The sequence below is a fragment of the Heterodontus francisci genome, chromosome 1, assembly GCF_036365525.1.
Source record: "Heterodontus francisci isolate sHetFra1 chromosome 1, sHetFra1.hap1, whole genome shotgun sequence".
NCBI classification, from domain to species: Eukaryota; Metazoa; Chordata; class Chondrichthyes; order Heterodontiformes; family Heterodontidae; genus Heterodontus; species Heterodontus francisci.
In genome coordinates this window covers 67,030,091-67,048,554 of record NC_090371.1, presented here as the reverse complement: position 1 = coordinate 67,048,554, position 18,464 = coordinate 67,030,091, and the positions used below count along the sequence as shown (strand labels likewise).

The 18,464-nt window shown below is 43.9% G+C and overlaps 1 protein-coding gene across 1 annotated transcript in view; it reads left to right on the top strand.

The window, feature by feature from the left end:
* The window catches only part of dnai1.2 (dynein, axonemal, intermediate chain 1, paralog 2), a 355,371-nt gene that overhangs the window by 37,864 nt on the left and 299,043 nt on the right, over nt 1-18,464 (top strand). Inside the window, exon 5 of the mRNA XM_068031491.1 lies at nt 18,330-18,456. Within this exon, the coding sequence (XP_067887592.1) occupies nt 18,330-18,456 (127 nt within the window). The remainder of the gene's footprint in view (nt 1-18,329; nt 18,457-18,464) is intronic.

Genomic DNA, 18,464 nt, shown 5'->3' with positions numbered 1-18,464 from the left:
TTATTAACCTTAAACTCTAATTCAGTTAATGACTACGAGTAGACGACTAGGCTAGCATGCATACGCGATAAACACACACGCAGATAGAGACAGAAAAAGTAGAAAGAATAAAGGGGAAAAATTTGAGGCAATATCTGGTAGTTATTTACGGTCCTTTGAATTCAATGTGGAGTCTTTGGTTGCCGGTAAGTCTTGCTGTTTGTTGGGGCCTAGTGCACACTTTAACTTGTTGCGATGTAGGAGTCTTCTCTCTCCTGAGGTTTAAGCGACTTCAGTGGGTCCGGAGGCATGTGAGAAAGCGAGAGAGAGGCTCTCTTGTTCCAGGTTCAGTTGCAATCTGCAGTCATGGGTTAGTAATGTGACCCGCTGGTTTAACCACTCCTGCATTTGTGGATTCTCCATCTTAGCAGACATTTGAATGCGAGCCTTCTTACATCTTCCATGTCTGGTGATCAAAATCCATTTGAGTTAATTTGACCAGGGAGTAGTTGCTTTGTCTCTCTCAGCATCATCTCTTTGTACATAAGAACATAAGAAATAGGAGCAGGAGTGGGCCATTCAGCCCCTCTAGCCTGCCCCGCCATTCAATACGATCATGGCTGATCTGTTCCAGGCCTCAACTCCTATTTTAGGCCTGCTCCGCATAACCCTCAACTCCCCGAAATTTCAAAAATCTGTCTACCTCCTCCTTAAATACATTTAGTGACCCGACCTCCACAACTCTCCGAGGTAGAGAATTCCAAAGATTCACTACCCTCTGAGAGAATAAATTCTTTCGCATCTCAGTTTTAAATGTGTGACCTGTTATTCTGAAATTATGTCCCCTAGTTCGAGATTCCCCCATCAGTGGAAACATATTCTCAACATCTATCCTGTCAAGCCCCCTTAGAATCTGATATGTTTCAATAAGATCACCTCTCATTCTTCTAAACTCCAATGAATAAAGGCCTAACCTGTTTAGCCGTTATTGATAAGACAACCGCTTCATCCCAGGAATCAGCCTAGTAAACCTTTTCAGAACTGCCTCCAATGCTAGTATATCCTTCCTTAAATACGGGGACCAAAACTGTACGCAGTACTCCAGCTGTGGCCTCACCAACACCCTGTACAGTTGTAACAAGACTTTCCTATTTTTAAACTCTAACGCCCTAGCAATAAAGGCCAAAATTCTATTTGCCTTCCTAATTACCTGCTGCACCTGCCTGCTAACTTCTTGTGTTTCATGTACAAGAACACCCAGATCCCTCTGTGCTGTAGTATTTTGTAGTCTTTCTCCATCTAAATAATAATTTGCCTTTTTCTTCTTGCTACCAAAGTGGATGACCTCACACTTTCCCACATTGAACTCCATCTACCAAGTTTTTGCCCACTTACTTAACCTATCTATATTCCGTAACAGAGGGAGGCGGTGGCGTACTGGTATTGTCACTGGACTAGTAACCCAGAGACCCAGGTATTGCTCTGGGGACCTGGGTTCGAATCCCACCACAGCAGAAGGTGGAATTTGAATTCAATTAATAAATCTGGAATTTAAAGCTAGTCTAAATGAAACCATTGTCGATTGTTGTAAAAACCCAGCTGGTTCATTAATGCCCTTTAGAAGGAAATCTGCTGTCCTTACCTGGTCTGGCCTGCATGTGACTCAAGATCCACAGCAATGTGGTTGACTCTTAGCCTAGCAAGCCACTCAGTTCAAGGGCAATTAGGAATAGGCAATAAATGCTGGTCTGGCCTGTGACGCCCACATCCCATGAATGAATAAAAAAAACGATTCTTTGAATCCTCATCACAACATGCCTTCCCACCTATTTTTGTATCTTCAGCAAATTTGGATACACTACACTGTGTCGCCTCATCCAAGTCATTAATATAGATAGTAAATAGTTGAGGCCCTCGGACCAATCCTTGTGGAACCCCACTAGTTACGGCTTTCCAACCTGCAAAAGACCCATTAATCCCGACTCTGCCTTCTGTGTGTTAGCCAGTCTTCAATCCATGCCAACACATTACCCCCAATACCCTGAGCTCTTATTTTGTGTAATAACCTTTATGTGGCACCTTATCAAAAGCCTTCTGAAAATCCAAATGCACTACATCTGTCGGTTCCCCTTTATCCACTCTGCTTGTTATATCTTCAAAGAACTCTAACAAATTTGTCAAACATAGTTTCCCTTTCATAAAACCATGTTGACTGTTTGATTGCATTATGTTTTTCTTAATGCCCTGCTATTTCTTCCTTAATAATGGACTCTAGCATTTTCCCAATGACAGATGTTAAGCTAACTGGTTTATAGTTTCCTGCTTTCTGTCTCCCTCCTTTCTTGAATAGGGGCGTCACATTAACGGTTTTCCAATCTGCTGGAATCCAGTGTGTTTTGGTATATTACGACCACCAGCTCTGTAGCCACTTCTTTTAAAACCCTTGGATGCAGGCCTTTGGGTCCTGGCGACTTGTCTGCCTTTAGTCCCATCAGTTTGTCAAGCACCTTTTCCCTTGTGATAGAGATTGTTACAAGTTCCACCCTCCCATTTACACCTTGCTCATCTATTATTGTTGGGATGTTTATAGTATCCTCCACCGTGAAGACCGATGCAAAATATTGGTTTAAATTAGCTGCCATTTCCCTGTTCCCTGTTATTAATTCCCCAGTCTCATGCTCTAATGGTCCTACACTTGCTTTAGCTACTCTCTTCCTTTTTACATACCCATAGAAGCTCTTACTGTTTGTTTTTATATTTCTTGCCAATTTACTCTCATAATCAATTTTCTCCCTCTTTATTAGTTTTTTAGAAAACCGCTGCTGGTTTCTAAAAAAAATCCCAATCCTCTGGACTACCACTAGTTTTCACCGCTTTGTATGCCTTTGTTTTTGATTTGATACTCTCCTTAACTTCCTTTGTTATCCACAGGTGGTTCATCGTTCTCATCGAGTCCTTCCTTCTGACTGGAATAAATGTTTGCTGAGTTTTATGAAATATCTGCTTCAAGGTCTGCCACTGCTCATCGACTGACTTTCCTTTTCGTCTATTTTCCCAGCCCGCTTTAGACAACTCTTTCTTCATACCTCTGTAATTGCCCTTGTTTAAGTTAAGGACACTGGTTTGAGACCTGAGTTGCTCACCCTCAAACTGAATTTGAAATTCTACCATGTTATGATCGCTTTCCACCTAGAGGATCCTTAACTATCAGATCTCTTATTAATCTTACCTCATTACACATGACCAAATCTAAAATAGCCTGTTCCTGGGTAGGTTCTGTAATGTATTGTTCTAAGAAACAATCCCTGATGCACTCTATAAATTCATCTTCCATGTTATATTTGCCAATTTGGTTTGTCCAGTCTATACGCAGATTAAAATCACCCATGATAATTATAGTGCCCTTCTTACACGCCGCCGTTATTTCCTGATTAATACTTTGTCCTACAGAGAGGCAATTCCTCGGGGGCCTATAGACCACTGCCACCCGTGATTTCTTTCCCTTGCTATTCCTTATTTCCACCCAAACTGATTCTACATTGCAATCTATTACACCTATATCATTACTCACCACTGTACTGATCCCTTCCTTTAATTACAAAGCTACCCCACCTCCTTTTCCTTTCTGCCTATTCTTCCGGAATGTTGAATATCCTTGAACATTGAGTTTCTAGTCCTGGTCATCCTGCAACCATATCTCTGTGATAGCTATCAAATCATATTCATTTGTTTCTATTTGTACTGTCAGCTCATCTATCTTGTTACAAATGCTACGTACATTCAGATAAAGAGCCTAAAGCTTTGACTTTTTACCATTTTTACTTACTCTGGTTCTACTTTCTGCTGTACTCATATGCTTGTATTCTCTATCCCTTCCTGTTACACTCTGATTAATGTATGCCCCTTCACTACCCTGTACCTCTGCTCCCTCAATACTTTTCGACTTTTTAAACTTCCCTTCACTTGAACCCTCCCCCCCGCTATTTAGTTTAAAGCCTTATCTACAACCTTAGTTATACGATTCGCCAGGACACTGGTCCCAGCATGGTTCAAGTGAAGGCCATCCCAACGGAACAGCTCTCTCTTTCACCAGTACTGGTGCCAGTGTCCCATGAATTGGAACCCATTTCTCCCACACCAATCTTTGAGCCATGCATTTCCCTCTCTAATCTTATTTACCCTATGCCAATTTTCATGTGGCTCAGGTAGTAATCCGGAGATGATTACCTTTGTAGTTCTGCTTTTTAATTTAGCCCCGAGCTGCTCATAGTCCCTCAGCAGAACCTCTTTCCTAGTCCTACCTATGTCGTTAGTATGCAACTGTCCTCCAGCCAAATGTCTGGTGATCTCTTTAAACAAGTCATTTCTGAATTCTGGCAACAGTTTAAAATTAATGTTCACATGATGAAATTAATATGCCTCATTCTTGGCAGGTGGGGGTCTTCATGACTCCTCCACACCCAGCGGAATGAAATGCGATTTTAAAAAAAAGGCTTTTCATTAAAAGGGACTAGAGGGAAGATAAGTACAGGAAGACACACTTGCATCTCTCATTCATTCAGAAAACCTAACGGTTGTTACAGACTGTCTATTCTTGGTAGCAGTGCTGCTTTAAACTGCCCTTTTTGGCATCCCAATAAACAGGTGGTTTTTGGGGGAAGTTTTTCAATTTGCACATTTCTATGACTGTCTAGGGGTCTTTGTTCTTGTTGAGGTCTGCAAAGGGTGGGTTAGATTTAATTAGCCCTAAGTAGGAGTTCTGCTCATGGGCGTCGGCATTGGGCTGTTCTACTCTGAACTCTCTTTCAGTGCTTTGATGAGTCATGCAAGGGCTTTTCACCTTAGAGGACAGTTGGTTCCCTTTTCTCCTGACTGTGGAGGGATTCCTTGCTAATCTTCCCTTTGTCCTCTGGGACATTCCTGCTTGCAGGTATTTGTCCAGATTCTGCTGCACACCCCTTGCGGCACTTTGACTAGGCGAGGCATCACCCTCACAGTTTCTCTGCCCTCTTGGGGACTTTCTTTGTATCTGCAGGTTCCTGTAAATGCTGTTAGCAACTCTGGTGGTTTGCTTCTAGAGTCTGCATTTACATAGGAGGATGTGGGGTCTAACTTATCAAATATTTTGGGGTTGGCTGACCGGACAATTAGGGTTTCCATTTGGGATTCCACCCAGACTTCCTTTAACCTGATCTCTTGGTCCCTTTTCCTCCTTTCCTTTCTACCCTTTCGCCTGCCTTGTGCCTGCCTGTCCCCTTTTGTTTTCGGCAAGGGTCCCTTACAGTTCACCAGCCCTCTGCTGGAGGGTCCTCCAAACACCGATACAGGACTTAGGGGTGAAGATTTCACTGTAGGTTGAGGTTTCCCCTCAATCTGGCACATGTGGCAACTCCTACAGTACTTTGCCACATCATTGTGGAGTTTTGGCCAGTCAAACTGCTGTCTTATGCGGGCTTTGGTTTTTCGTTTTCCGACATGTACAGCCCCTGTAATCTCATGGGCCATTCTTAATATTTCTCTCCGGTACCTCTGCGGCACCACTAACTGGTGAACCACTGTCCACTCCTTGCTGTCAGGTCTGCGAGGAGAACTCCACTTCCTCAGCAGTACTTCATTCTTTAAATAGGAGCAATCAGGGACTCCCTCTGCTTCAATTTCAGACTGGGCAGCCTGTGCTAACTCTCTCAATACTGGGTTGGCTCGCTGAGCCTCAGCTAGGGAAGATTCATTTAATTCATTCCCTGGGTCTTCTAACTTGTCAAAGAAAGTCTCAGACAGACAGACCTCATGGTCATCTTCCTGCAGTGCCAATTCAGTCTCCTCTGGGGGAGCTGGTTTGATCATGGCCTGATCCAATATACATTCAAGGAAACTGCAGGGGACCGTCTCCTGCCACTGCCCTGTCTCTCTGACCTCCTACGGTCTCTCTTTCACTACTGGGGAAGCTACCATCGTCGTCCCCACCAGATCATTACCTAGGAGTAGATCAGCCCCATCCACAGGCAACCTGGGGACAATCCTTATGGTCACCGCTCCCGAAACTAGGTCGCACTCCACAAGTGCACCCGGTTAACAGGTACAGGCATACACTGCCCTCCAATAACATTCAGCACCATTCTTGTGTTCATTGCACTCTCTGAGGGATCTAGTGGCCCCTGTGTCCTTGAGGATTATTATGGGCTTGCTTGCCCCACTTGAGGGGTATGGGGTTACTTTCCCTTCACACACGAAACCCTGATAACCTTCAGGAATCCTATTAAATTTTCATGCACTTGCAGTAGTAGGCTTCCTGAGTCTGACTCTTACTGCAGTTAAAACCATAGCATGTTCTGCTGTGCTTTCCATCAGGTTCCCTTCTCCTTCACTGAACGGGTGTGCCCTGATTAACCCTCCAGATTTTCCCTTTAGTTTCCGGCAGTCAGCTCTTAGATACCCTGCTTTAGTACAATGGAAGCACACATGTCTCATTTTTGGATTTGTGGAGGTGACTAGGAAAGGTTTCCCCGGGAGAACCGACTTATGAATGAGAACAAATTCATCGGCCAGCACTGCGGCTTGCCGATGAACCTATGAACCTTCTGTTCCTCTACATGTGTCTTTGTGGAGAGTGGGAGAGAGTTTTTAAATTCCTCGAGCAAAATTACCTCTTTGAGATTTTCATAGCTGAGCTGTACTTTAAGAGCCCTCAACGACTGGTCAAAAGCCAGCTGCTTACTTCTCTCAAGTTCCAGGTAAGTTTGATCAGCTTGCTTCTTGAAGGTTCTAAACATTTGGCAATAGGCTCTGATACTAACTCACATGCCCCGAGGATGGCATTTTTGGTCAGCTCATAATCTGATGAACTCTCATCTGACAACATGGAATAAACCTCATGGGCTTTTCCTATTAACTTTCTTTGTATCAGCAGAGTCCAAGCCTCAACTGGCCACTTTCACAGTTTTTCAAAAGACACAAAAAACACTTCCATGTCTCTGTCATTGAATTTTGGGATCAGTTGGGAGAGTTTGAACAATTCTGTACCCAGCCCTGAATTACGCTGCTCCATATTGGCCATGCTTTCACTGGGGTTACTTTGTCGTCCCCTAGTTAACTCAAGTCGTCTCAGCTCTCTCGCTTCACATTCCTTCTGGAAGGCTCTTTCTTTCTCTCTCTCCTCTTTTTCCTCACGTTCCTTCTGAAAGGTTCTTTCTTTCTCTCTCTCCTCTTTCTCTTTCTCCTGTCACTCTCTTTCTTTTTCTCTTTCCTCAAATTCAAGTTTCCTCTGTTCCAATTGTATCTTTGCTAACAATACCCTGTCGGAGTCTACTTCTAACCCTGTTTCTGCTTCTTCAGATTCAAGGGAAAAATGGTTGGCCACTAGTCTTAGGAGTTCAGACATCCTAGCCTTGCCACGATCAGTGATCCCACACTGCTCAGCCATTTTCCTCAATTCCTCCATAGACAGTACTTTTAAATTATCCAAAGTTACTTCACCCTGGCTTGGGGAGCTACTGGCTTCAGTTGCAGACATGTTAGTATTCAAGCACACGCAATCTCAAGAAAACCTGTAGTGAAATCTTTTCTCTTTTTGTTTGGGATCAATTTTACTTTCCACTTCCAATTTCTCATTTGTCTGTGGGTCAATTCCGGATGCTAGCCCTCAAATTTCTGTTAGGACCAGGTGAGAAAGTGGTCTAGGGGCTCTCTCTCATCCTTTACCTGGTTTAACCGTAACAGGGTTTAATTTTAAAAACACCGTGTTTTAGCTCCCCCCTCAGTGAATCCTTGTTCACGCTTTCCAATTGTAAGGCGATGAAATCAATCAGACAGGTTTTCTTAGATTTAAACAAGAAAGGTGGAAGTTTATTAACCTTAAAGTCTAATTCGGTTAACGACTACAAGTATGCAGCACGATCACCCGCAGATAGAGACAGAAAAAGTAGAAAGAATAAAGGGGAAAAGTTTGAGGCAATAGCTGGGTGTACTTACAGTCCTTTGAGTTCAATGTGGAGTCTTTGGTTGCCAGTAAGTATTGCTGTTCGTTGGGGCCCAGTACACGCTTTAACTTGTTTCCATGTAGGAGTCTTCTCTCTCTTGAGGTTTAGGTGCCTTCAGTGGGTCCGGAGGCTTGTGAGAAAGTGAGAGAGAGCCAGCCAGGAGAGAGGCTCTCTTGTTTCAGGTTCAGTTGCAATCTGCAGTCTGTCTGCAAACTGTCAAGTGTCTAGTTCAAAAAGCTTGGGCCCACCGGTTAGAAATGTGAACAGCTGGTTTAACCACTCCTGCGTTTGTGGATTCTCCATCTTAGCTGACACTGGAATGCAAGCTTCCTTACACCTTTCGCTGGTTCATTCCTCAGGGCAATGTCTTGACCAATCAGAGTCAAGCTACCTAGTTTAAATTTTAAACAAAGCTTGGCAGTTAATTGTCAGTCACCGTAAACTGGTGCATTCACCATGGCAACACCTCTAACAATCAGAGTTCACTTGCCAACCAATCAGCACTCTCTTCTCATGCAGTAAAAGTTGTTGTTTTCCCTTACATTGGTTATTCTTGTGATTGTCCTGATGAGTGCAAGATGAAAAACTTCGACAACATGTCTCTATTTTCAGCAGTACTCAAGTTCTGTACTACTAAACGACTATATGATTATAGGGTAGTTATAATAGGGGACTTAAATTATCCAAACATAGTAGTAGTGTAAAGGGCAGGGAAGGGCAGGAATTCCTAGAGTGTGTTCAGGAAAATTTTCTACAGCTGTATGTTTCTAGTCCAACGAGAAAGGAGGCACTGTTAGACCTGGTTCTTGGGAATGAGGTGGGCCAAGTGGATCAAGTGTGCCGAGGAGATCATTTAGGGGATAGTGATCATTGTATCATAAGGCGTAGGCTGATGATGGAAAAGGACAAAGAACGATCCAGAGCAAGAATAATTAACTGGGGGAAAGCCAACTTCAGTGGTGTAAGAACGGATCTGGGACTAATACATTGTTTTCATATTACAGTCTAATTTCAAATGCTTCAATTGAACCTAACTCCACCACACTCTCAGGCAGGGCATTCCAGAATTTAACCACTCACTGCATAAAAAAGTTTTTCCTCATGTTGCTTTTGCATGTTTTACCAATTACTTTAAATCTGTGTCCTCTCATTCTCGATCCTTTCAGTAGTGGGAACAGTTTCTCCCTATCTACTCTGTCCAGTCTCCTCATGATTTTGAATATCGCCATCAAATCTTCTCTCAGCCTTCTATTCCCGAAGGACACGACCCAACTTCTCCAATCTATCTTCATAACTGAAGTTCCTCATCCCTGGAACCATACTTGTGAATCTTTTCTGCACCCTCTCTAATGCCTTCACGCCCTTCCTAAAGCCGAAGGACGGGAAGCTAGGAAAAGGTGGGGGTGTGGCTCTGTTAATTAATGATGATATTAGCACCATAGAGAAGGAATTTTCCTCCACACAAGATCAGGGGTCAGGTTGTTCAACCTTGCCCGTCTAAGAGCGAAGTCCAAAGTACGGAAAGTCCTCATCAGGGAACTCCTCTCTGCTGACGTTGCTGCTTTAACATCTCACACTGAACAGTGCATGCAGAGTCTCATCGACAGGTTTGCGGCTGCCTGCAATGAATTTAGCCTAACCATCAGCCTCAAGAAAAGGAACATCATGGGGCAGGACGTCAGAAATGCTCCATCCATCAATATTGGTGACCACGCTCTGGAAGTGGTTCAAGAGTTCACCTACCTAGGCTCAACTATCACCAGTAACCTGTCTCTAGATGCAGAAATCAACAAGCGCATGGGAAAGGCTTCCACTGCTATGTCCGGACTGGCCAGAGAGTGTGGGAAAATGGCGCACTGACACGGAACACAAAAGTCAGTACCTTGCTCTATGGCAGCAAGGCCTGGACAACGTATGTCAGCCAAGAGCGACGTCTCAATTCATTTCATCTTCGCTGCCTCCGGAGAATACTTGGCATCAGGTGGCAGGACCGTATCTCCAACACAGAAGTCCTCGAGGCGGCCAACATCCCCAGCTTATACACACTACTGAGTCAGCGGCGCTTGAGATGGCTTGGCCATGTGAGCCGCATGGAAGATGGCAGGATCCCCAAAGACACATTGTACAGCGAGCTCGCCACTGGTATCAGACCCACCGGCCGTCCATGTCTCCGCTTTAAAGACGTCTGCAAATGCGACATGAAGTCCTGTGACATTGATCACAAGTCGTGGGAGTCAGTTGCCAGCGTTCGCCAGAGCTGGCGGGCAGCCATAAAGGCGGGGCTAAAGTGTGGCGAGTCGAAGAGACTTAGCAGTTGGCAGGAAAAAAGACAGAGACGCAAGGGGAGAGCCAACTGTGTAACAGCCTCGACAAACAAATTTTTCTGCAGCACCTGTGGAAGAGGCTTTCACTCTAGAATTGGCCTTTATAGCCACTCCAGGCGCTGCTCCACACACCACTGACCACCTCCAGGCGCTTACCCATTGTCTCTCGATAAGAAGGCCAAAGAAGAGAGAGATGACCTAAGTTCAGGAAACCAGCTGTTTGGGTGGAGATGAGAAATGATAAAGGCAAGAAATCACTTGTGGGAGTGCTGTACAGGCCCCCTAACTAACCATAAGGTTTGATGTAGTATAAAGAAGAAATAATGGAGGCTTGTCAGAAAGTACAACGATAATCATGGGGGATTTTAATCTACATATAGACTGTAAAAATCAAATGGGCAAAGGTAGCCTAGATCAGGAGTTCATGGAATATTTTCAGGATAGTTTCTTAGAACAGCACGTTCTAGAGCAAACCAGAGAGCGGGCGATACTAGACCTGGTATTATGCTATGAGATAGAATTAATTATCGACCTCATAGTGAACGTGCCCCAAGGCAGCAGCGATCATAATAGGATTGAATTTTACATTCAGTTTGAGGGAAAGAAGAGTGGGTCTAAGACTAGTATTTTAAACTTAAATAAGGACAATTATGAGGGCATGAAAGCAGAGCTAGCTAAAGTGAACTGGCATACTAGGTTAAGGGATAGGTCAATAGCGATGCAGTGGCAGACATTTAAGGTGATATTTCAGAATACACAGAATAAATACATTACAACAAGGAAGGAAAATGGAGGACCCACCATCCATGGTTAACTAAAAAAATTAAAGATAGTATCAAACTTAAAGAAAAAGCATATAACTGTGCAAATATGGATGGCAGGTCAGAAGATTGGACAGAATATAAAAAAACAGCAAAGAATGACTAAAGGATTAATAAGTAAGAGAAAGCTAGCTAGAAATATAAAGACAGATAATAGATATTTAAAAAAGAAAAGAGCTAACAAAGTGAGCGTTTGTCCTAAAGAAAGTGTGTCTGGGGAATTAATAATGAAAAATGAGATGGCAGATGAATTGAACACGTATTTTGCATTGGTCTTCACCACAGAGGATGCAAGTAACTCCCAGGAATAGCTGTAAATCGGGAAATGGAAGGGAAGGAGGAACTCACCAGGGAACAGGTACTGAGCAAATTGTTGGAGCTGTGGGCTGACAAGTCCCTGGGTCTTGATGGACTTCATCCTAGGGTCTTAAAAGAAGTGGCTAGTGAGATAGTTGATGCATTGGTTTTAATTTTCCAAAATTCCCTCGCTTTGGGGAAGGTTCTATTCGATTGGAAAATAGCCAATATAACTCCTTTATTTGAAAAGGGAGGGAGACAGAAAGCAGGAAACAACAGGCCAGTTAGCTTAACATCTGTCATAGGGAAAATGTTGGAAGCTACTATTAAAGAGGTTATAGCAGGGCACTTAGAAAAATTCAAGGTGATCAGGCAGATTCAACATAGTTTTGTGAAAGGGAAATCATGTTTAACCAATTTATTGGAGTTCTTTGAAGATGTAACATATGCTGTGGATAAAGGTGAACCGGTGTCATAGAGTCATAGAGTTACACAGCACAGAAACAGGCTCTTCGTCCCAATGTGTCTGTGCCAGCCATCAAGCACCTATTTATTTTAATCCAATTTTCCAGCACCTGGCCTGTAGCCTTGTATGCTATGATGTTTCAAGTTGTCATCAAAATACTTCTTAAATATTGTGAGGGTTCCTGCCTCTACCAACCCTTCAGGTATTGTGTTCCAGATTCCAACCACCCTCTGGGTGAAAAAAATATTTCCTCAAATCCCCTTTAAACCTTCTGTCCCTTACCTTAAATCTATGCCCCCTGGTTATTGATCCCTCCGCTAAGGGAAAATGTTTCTTAATTTCTATCATATCGATGCCCCTCATAAGTTTGTATACCTCTATCAGATCCCCTCTCAGCCTTCTCTGCTCTAAGGAAAACAACCCTAGCCTATTCAGTCTTAGTTTAGTTTAGAGATACAACACTGAAACAGGCCCTTCGGCCCACCGAGTCTGTGCCGACCATCAACCACCCATTTATACTAATCCTACACTAATCCCATATTCCTACCAAACATCCCCACCTGTCCCTATATTTCCCTACCACCTACCTATACTAGTGGCAATTTATAATGGCCAATTTACCTACCAACCTGCAAGTCTTTTTGGCTTGTGGGAGGAAACCGGAGCACCCGGAGAAAACCCACGCAGACACAGGGAGAACTTGCAAACTCCACACAGGCAGTACCCAGAATCGAACCTGGGTCGCTGGAGCTGTGAGGCTGCAGTGCTAACCACTGCGCCACTGTGCCAAAATGCTCCAGCCCCGGCAACATCCTGGTGAATGTCCTCTGCACCCTTTCCAGTGCAATCACATCCTTCCTATAGTGCAGTGACCAGAACTGCGCACAGTACTCCAGCTGTGGCCTAACTAGCGTTTTATCCAGCTCCACCGTAACCTCCCTGCTCTTATGTTCTATGCCTCGGCTAATAAAGGCAAGTATCCCATATGCCTTCCTAACCACCTTATCGACCTGTGCTGCTGCCTTCAGTGATCTATGGATCAGTACACCAAGGTCCCTCTAACCCTCTGTACTTCCTAGGGTCCTACCATCCATTGTATATTCCCTTGTCTTGTTAGTCCTCCCAAAATGCATCACCTCACACTTCTCAGGATTCAATTCCATTTGCCAGTGCTCTGCCCATCTTACCAGCCCATCTATACTGTCCTGTAATCTAAGGTTTTCCTCCTCACTATTTACGACACCTCCAATCTTCGTGTCATCTGCGAACTTACTAATCATATCTCCTATATTCATGTCTAAATCATTAATGTACACTCCAAATAGCAAGGGTCCCAGCACCGATCCCTGCGGTACACCACTGGTCACAGGCTTCCACTCGCCAAAACACCCCTCGACCATCACCCTCTGCCTCCTGCCACTAAGCCAATTTTGGATCCAATTTGCCAAATTTCCCTGGATCCCATGGGGTCTTAACTTTTTAACCTATCTCCCATGCGGGACCTTCTCAAAAGCCTTACTGAAGTCCATGTAGACTACATCAACTGCCTTATCCTCATCCACACATCTAGTCATGTCCTCGAAAAATTCAATCAAGTTCATTAGACATGATCTCTCTCTGACAAAGTCATGCTGACTATTCCTGATTAATCCCTGCCTCTCCAAGTGGAGATTAATCCTGTCCCTCAGAATTTTTTCCAATAGTTTCCCTACCACTGATGTTCTACCACTGGCCTGTAATTACCTGGTTTATCCCTGCTACCCTTCTTGAATAATGGTACCACATTCGCTGTCCTCCAGTCCTCTGGTACCTCTCCTGTGGCCAGAGAGGATTCGAAAATTTGTGTCAGAGCCCCTGTAATCTCCTCCCTTGCCTCACCTAACAGCCTGAGATACATCTCATCTGGGCCTGGGGATTCATCCGCCTTTAAGCCCGCTAAAACAGCTAATACTTCCTCCCTTTCAATGCTAATATGTTCAAGTATATCACAATCCCCCTCCCTGATCTCTACACCCACATCATCGTTCTCCACAGTGAACACAGATGAAAAGTAATAATTTAAAACCTCACTTAAGTCCTCCAACTCCACACACAGATTGCCACTTTGGTCCCTAATGGGCCCTACTCTTTCTCTGGTTTTCCTCTTGCCCTTAATATACTTATAAAATGCCTTGGGATTTTCCTTTATCTTGCCTGCCAGTGTTTTTTCATGTCCCCGCTTCGCTCTCCTAATTACTTTTTTAAGTACCCCCCCTACACTTTCTATACTCCTTTAGGGCCTCCGCTGTTTTCAGCACTTTGAATCTGCCATAAGCCTCCTTTTTTTCCTGTTCCAATCCTCCAGGGTTCCCTGGACTTGTTGGTCCTATCCTTCACCTTTATGGGAACATGTTGACCCTGAACTCTCCCTATTTCCTTTTTGAATGACTCCCAGTGGTCTGATGTAGACTTTCTTACAAATATGTTTTATCATATTGAAATCTGCCTTCCCCCAATTCAGTACTTTTATTTCCAGTCCCTCTTTGTCCTTTTCCATAACTACCTTAAATCTTACAGAGTTATGGTCACTATCCCTGAAGTGCTCCCCCACTGACACTTCTATCACTTGTCCGGCTTCATTCCCTCAGATTAGGTCCAGTACCACCCCTTCTCTTCTAGGACTTTCTACGTGCTGGCTCAAAAAGTTCTCCTGTATGCACTGTAACAATTATGCCCCCTTTAAGCCTTTTGCACTAAGACTATCTCAGTTGATATAGGGGAAGTTGAAATCCCCCACAATTATTACCCTATAATTTTTACACCTCTGAGATTTATCTACATATCTGCTCCTCTATCTCTCCCTGACTGTTTGGAGGCCTGAAGTACACTCCCAGCCAAGTGATTGCCCATTTTTGTTTTTCAGTTCTACCCATATGGCCTCATTTGAGGAACCTTCTAAGATATCATCCCTCCTTACTGCAGTAATTGACTCCATGATCAACAGTGCAATGCCACCTCCTCTTTTACACCCTCCCTGTCATGCCTGAAGATTCTATACTCTGGAATATTGAGCTGCCAGTCCTGCCCTTCCCTCAACCATGTCTCTGTGATAGCAATAATCCAAGTGGATGTACTGTACTTAGATATCCAGAAAATATTTGATAAAGTGTCACATCAAAGGTTATTGCGGAAAATAAAAGCTCATGGGTCGGAGGTAACATATTGGCATGGATAGAAGATTGGCTAGTTAACAGAAATCAGAGAGTAGGCATAAATGGGTCATTTTCTGGTTGGCAAGATGTAACGGGTGGTGTGCCACAGTGTTGGGGCCTCAACTTTTTACAATTTATATAAATGACATGGATGAAGGGACCGAAAGTATGGTTGCTAAATTTGCTGATGACACAACGATAGGTAGGAAATTACGTTGTGAAGAGGACAGAAGAAGGCTACAATGGGATAGAAAAAGGTTAAGTGAGTGGGCAAAGATCTGGCAAATGGAGTCTAATGTGGGAAAATGTGAAATTGCCCATTTTGTCAGGAAGAATAAAAAAGGAGCATATTATCCAAATGGTGAGAGGTGCAGAGGGACCTATGTGTCCTAGTGCATGAATCGCAAAAGCTAAGTATGCAGGTACAGCAACATGGCTGGTAGAAGGCTGCTAACTTTCAGCGAAGGAGACTGCAGATGATCTTAGAGGGCGTCCTCGAATAGCTCTGGGCTTAGAAGGCCTGGCTTCTGACGGTACCATCTTGGCATCGTTAGCAGCGTTTTGGGCTGTCTGGCTGACAGTCACTGGTGGAGTGGCATGAACGCTGTGAGAGAGGACAGCAGGTTTCTGCTCCATGGAGCCACTGCTACTCACCTGGGGTGGTGCCTCAGCAGTCCTTGTAATCTGTTGGAGGACAGATTCCTGGACTGATGTGACACCCTGGATGTCAGTGTGAACACTGATATCCAGAGGCGTGATAACAGCAGTCTGTCTTTGCATGGCAGCAGTGCAAGCTTCCATTGCAGCACTCAAAATTTTCATAGAAGCTTCTTGTACTGCAATGGAGTGCACAAAATGCTGCGTCATGCTGTGTTCCACAGTTGTACTGTTGGAGGTGACCACATATTTTATGCAAAGTCCTGTGCCAGGTTAGTGCTAGACTCCTCCATGTTCCTTGATTTTGAGTGCAAGCTTTCTGGCAGGCTTTCCAGTACACCAAGCATATGGTCAACATTTATCCCTCAACTAACACCCAAAAGAGATTATCTGATCATTTATTTTCATTGTTGTTTGTGGGTGCTTGATGGCTGCCGATTGAGTGCCATGTTTCCTACACTGCACTTTAAAAGTGCTTCATTGGCTGTAAATTGTGAAAGGCTCTATAAAAATGCAAGTCTGTCCTCTATGCACAATAACAACCTCAGGATTTTGTTATAATGAGTTCACTCACTCTTAGTTTCTGGTGGCCCAGTGTTGTAGCATGTTATTAGACTATATGTTACACTACTTCACATTAGCATTTTATTTTTGCTTACTATTCATCCGATAACACATTCTAGATGTCAGGTTAGGTGCCAGAAGAGTCTCTGTCCTTAGCTGTTCAATAGAAAAAAAAGTTTTAGAAAGGGTAATGGGAAGTGCGTTCTTTCTTTTAAATCATCAGAAGTTGCACTTTTGAAAAAAAGTCTTGAGGGAGTCACAGTTCAACCACCATATTAGAGCTGCCAAGGCACACTTCAGCCAGAAGTGTCGAATGGATGATCCATCTCGGCCTTCTCTTGAGGTCCCCAGCATCACAGATGCCAGTCTTCAGCCAATTCGATTCACTCAACATGATATCAAGAAATGGCTGAAAGTACTGGATACTGCAAAGGCTGTGGGCCCTGACAACATCACGGCAGTAGTACTGAAGACCTGTGCTCCAGAACTAGCCACACCCCTAGCTAAGCTGTTCCAGTACAGCTACAACACTGGCATCTACTTGACAATGTGGAAAATTGGCCAGGTATGTCCTCTCCACAAAAAGCATGACAATTCCAATCCAGCCAATTACCGCCCCATCAGTCTGCTCTCGTCATCAGCAAAATGATGGAAGGTGTCATCAACAGTGCTATTAAGTGGCACTTATACAGCAATAACCTGCTCACCACTCCTCAGTTTGGGTTCCGCCAGGGCCACATGGCTCCAGACCTCATTACGGCCTTGGTCCAAACGAGGACAAAAGAGCTGAATTCAAGAGGTCAGGTGACAGTCACTGCCCTTGACATGAAGGCAGCATTTGACAGAGTGTGGCATCAATGAGCCCTAGCAAAATTGAAATCAATGGGAATTGGGGGGAAAACTCTCCAGTGGTGGAGTCATACCTAGCACAAAGCAAGATGGTTGTTGTTGGAAGCCAAACAGCTAAGCGGCAGGACATCACTGCAGCAGTTCATTCGGGTAGTCTCCTAGGCCCAACAATCTTCAGCTGCTTCATCAATGACCTTCCCTCCATCAGAAGGTCAGAAGTTCACTGATGATTGTACAGTGTTCAGTACCATTTGTGACTGCTCAGATACTGAAGCAGTTCCTGTCCACATGGAGCAAGACCTGGTCAACATCAGGCATGGGCTGATAAGTGGCAAGTAACATTTGTGCTACACAAGTGCCAGGCAATGACCATCTCCAACAAGAGAGAATCTAACTATCTCCCCTTGACATTCAACGGCATTACCATCGCTGAATCCCCCACCATCAACATCCTGAGGGTTACCATTGCCCAGAAACTTAACTGGACCAGTCATGTATCACTCTCTCCACCATGAGCGGACAGTGGCAGCAGTGTGTATCATCTACAAGATGCACTGCAGCAACTACCTCCTTCAACAGCACCTTCCAAACCTTCAACCTCTACCACCTAGAAGGAAAAGGGCAGCAGATGCATGGGAACACCACCACCTATAGTTTCTCCTCCAAGCCAGACACCATCCTGACTTGGAACTATATTGTCGTTCTATCACTGTCACTGGGTCAAAAACCTGGAACTCCCTCCCTAACAGGACTGTGGTTGTACCTACTCCAGATGGACTGCAGCGGTTCAAGAAGGCGGCTTATCTCAAGGCTAATTAGGGATGGGCAACAAATGCTGGCCTTGCTAGTGACACTCAAGTCCCATGAAAGAATAAAAAAAACTGTTTAGTCAAGAATTGACTATCTTGACCCTTTTTTTTCTTCTCTGCATCTGAGTTTTGACAATATTTGTTGTTCAGGATTGCAGAGTACTGTTGAATTCTTTTTGGTAGTTGTGATTTTATTTATTAGTATAATTTCAATAACAAGTATATCTACTTTTGGAGAAATTTCTACTGTTCAGTATTTGTAGTGAAATCATAAATGCATTCTTTATAAATGCTTTTGTGATTTTGCTGCAATTTGTTCATAAAGGCATTACTCATCTTTGTAAATTTTTTACTGGTTGGATACATTCTTAACTACCATTTTCTTTTAAATTAAAGGAAAGAGCTTACAAACAAGTCCCATTGATTAGCCAGTTGGCCATTCATTTTGCACGGGATGGATACCTACTACACAAGGATTCAGATGAAGCAAAGCGTCAACGATCGAGATGGAAATTCTCTGAAGGTACTTGA